We start from the raw sequence: 2,470 nt of genomic DNA on the forward strand, positions 1-2,470 counted from the left end.
ATTCCCACGTCTGGAACTTCCTGTGTTTGCAACTGGAAGCCCCAATAACTTCTACGGTGATCAAAAGCACTCATGCTGATCCAGAGAAGGAACTTGATTCAGGTCATGACAACGAGGTCCTAATGGTGAAAATACACTCTTGCAATTTTTTACTACTTGACAGTCCAGAATCAGTGATTTGTATATGCAGTTTAATGTATTCAGTTGTCAGAATTTCCGACCGCCGGCCCAGACTAGAAAAATTCATACATATAAAAAATACTTGCTTCTCATATTGATTTCATAGCATACACAAATGAAGAATTTTATGTCCCTCAAAAAAAGGAAGGTGCACACTCATAAAGTATTAAAACCATATGAATTGAGATTGCAAACAAGCATGCATACGAAGTTGTGAACATAAACACACTCAATTTGTTACACGCTAGCTACTGTGTGACGAAATGATGAAGCACTTTATTCTTGTGGACCTGCCAAGCAGATGCGTCAGGAGCAACACATCTAGAAGTACTCTCTGCGTACAGTATCTGCACAGTTAATAGAAAAAAAATTAGAAACATTATAAACTTGGTTCTAGAATGCAATATATATGCTGAAATTTATGGAGAAATATAACGTTGTAGTCAATTGGGCACGGCAGCAACCCCAGTCTAGGCGTGCAAAGGGAACTTACAGGCAGGACTCCACATGTCCAAGATGGCGTTTCTAGTCTGCTCTTGAATCCTTGATCGTACAATCTGAGCGTCAAGGGCATCTTGAGCTTCATGAGCGCTGTTGTTGTCGCCGGTGGTCGCTGCACACGAGATGTGGTAGTCGACGTTGCATACCGTGCAGCGGTAGTACGACGCGCGCCCCGCGCCGGCGTCGCACGCGGCACAGTGGCCGTCGGCGATGACCAGCGTGAGGTCGTGCGTAGGGTCCCGCACGCTGCGCACGACTTGGGGAAGTCGCGCGCAGTTCGGGTGCATATCGAACCCACATGGTGGACAGCGGTAGAGGAAGGAGCCAGGGGCGCATCCCCCAAAGCAGACGTCGCACGAGAGGGTTGCGTCGCGGCGGGTCTGGACGAGCGTGAGCGGGTGCAAATGGTGCTCGGGGGAGGAGAACGTCTGTGAGTGGCCGGCGCAAGACTCGTGGATGCAGAAGTCGCAGCCGGCACGGCAGATGTATGCAGTGCCGGATAGGTCTTCCCAGCACATATCGCAGCGGAACGGCCCAGTGTGGTGGCGCTTCACGAGCTCGTGCCCTGGATGGGAGAAATGGCTAATGATGATGTCTTGGCGCTGGGCCATCTCCTGCTGCTGGTGGCGAGGAAGGATGGAGCTAAACAAACTGTGTGCTCTGTGTGTTTATGTGTTTGCTTTGGATTGCATTGGAACTGCATCTGCGTGGGTACTTATAGATCTTCAGAATGCTAAATATAGTACAACAGTTGTTTTGAGTTAAAATAAAATGTGTACTTTGTATACTTTTTTGTTTGTGAATTTTGACTTTGCTAAGCACATGTGCCATGCAATTTTGTATGCACCATTGTCGATTTTGCTAGCCAGACTGTCCATGTCAATGAGTAGTTGCCGAGCATCCTTGAATCAGTCCACTATTCGTTCATATTTTTATGAAATTGCAAGTCAACTGGATGACAGCCTAATCGTGCATAGAGCATTGTTCTTAACAAATCAATAATCAACCCTTCAGCAGCAGTAGTTCGTATAACAAGAAAAAAAAGGGTAACACCAAAGACTAATCAACATCCAGATCCTCCCTAATAACACATGATTTGGCGGGGTCCCCGTCGGAATGAATATGTAAGATTGTCCACTCGATTTACACTGTTTCTATCCTCCATGTAGCCTGTAAACACACCCATACGCCTCCTACACACGCACCTATACCCACAAGATAATCACGCACTCATAAGTCGCTCATTTGATTGCTTTCTGAATTTGATACGCAGGATGATTTCAGTCCATTGATTGCCTCAAAAAAACTTCCCTAACTATGACTTTCCTCCCTCTTTCTACACCCACCAGTTTTTCATGCCATCTTCCTTCCAGAGCTGAGTAAGTGTTTCCCTGAGCTGAGGCAACAAAGCCTATGTGAGTGAGCTCCTACGGTCACTATTGGCACCGCCGCCGATGCCAAGTTCCCACAGTTCGCTGTGTTCCGTTTATAGGGAGCTCGACAGTGTAGGGTGTCTGCCAAGTTTCCAGGTAATTGAACTCGATAGTATCATGAACTCAGCACACATCATTGTTCGCCTAGTGTATAAAAAGGTAACGGCGACAAAATGATACTTGGCATTGTTGCACGTTTGCCGAGTTTCGTACACTGGATACTCGGCACTGTTTTGATAGATGGACCCCACCAACGACAGGGCAGCAAATATGTGACATCCGTCAAAGTTTGCCTGGTTTCCACTAACCAAAACTCGGAAGTAATATTGCCCATTTCTTTTTCTTATTTCAGAATT

The 2,470-nt window shown here is 46.4% G+C and overlaps 1 protein-coding gene across 1 annotated transcript; it reads right to left on the bottom strand.

Moving 5' to 3' along the window:
• Positions 1–252: 252 nt before the first annotated feature.
• LOC123170040 (uncharacterized) lies at positions 253–1,350 on the bottom strand. Its single transcript, XM_044587883.1, has 2 exons — positions 674–1,350; positions 253–527 (listed from the first exon to the last, which is right to left on the bottom strand). Exons 1-2 carry the CDS (start codon positions 1,290–1,292, stop codon positions 502–504), a joined length of 645 nt encoding a protein of 214 aa, XP_044443818.1. The 5' UTR covers positions 1,293–1,350; the 3' UTR covers positions 253–501.
• Positions 1,351–2,470: the final 1,120 nt, after the last annotated feature.

The sequence above is a fragment of the Triticum aestivum genome, chromosome 7D (genome assembly GCF_018294505.1).
Source record: "Triticum aestivum cultivar Chinese Spring chromosome 7D, IWGSC CS RefSeq v2.1, whole genome shotgun sequence".
NCBI classification, from domain to species: Eukaryota; Viridiplantae; Streptophyta; class Magnoliopsida; order Poales; family Poaceae; genus Triticum; species Triticum aestivum.

What these genes read in the sequence shown, in the direction of transcription:
- LOC123170040 (XM_044587883.1), bottom strand. Translation starts at nt 1,292, where the DNA reads ATGGCCCAGCGCCAAGACATCATCATTAGCCATTTCTCCCATCCAGGG. An exon ending in GGACATGTGGAGTCCTGCCT is followed by an intron (nt 528 to 673) that starts GTAAGTTCCCTT and finishes TTAACTGTGCAG; the next exon opens with ATACTGTACGCAGAGAGTAC.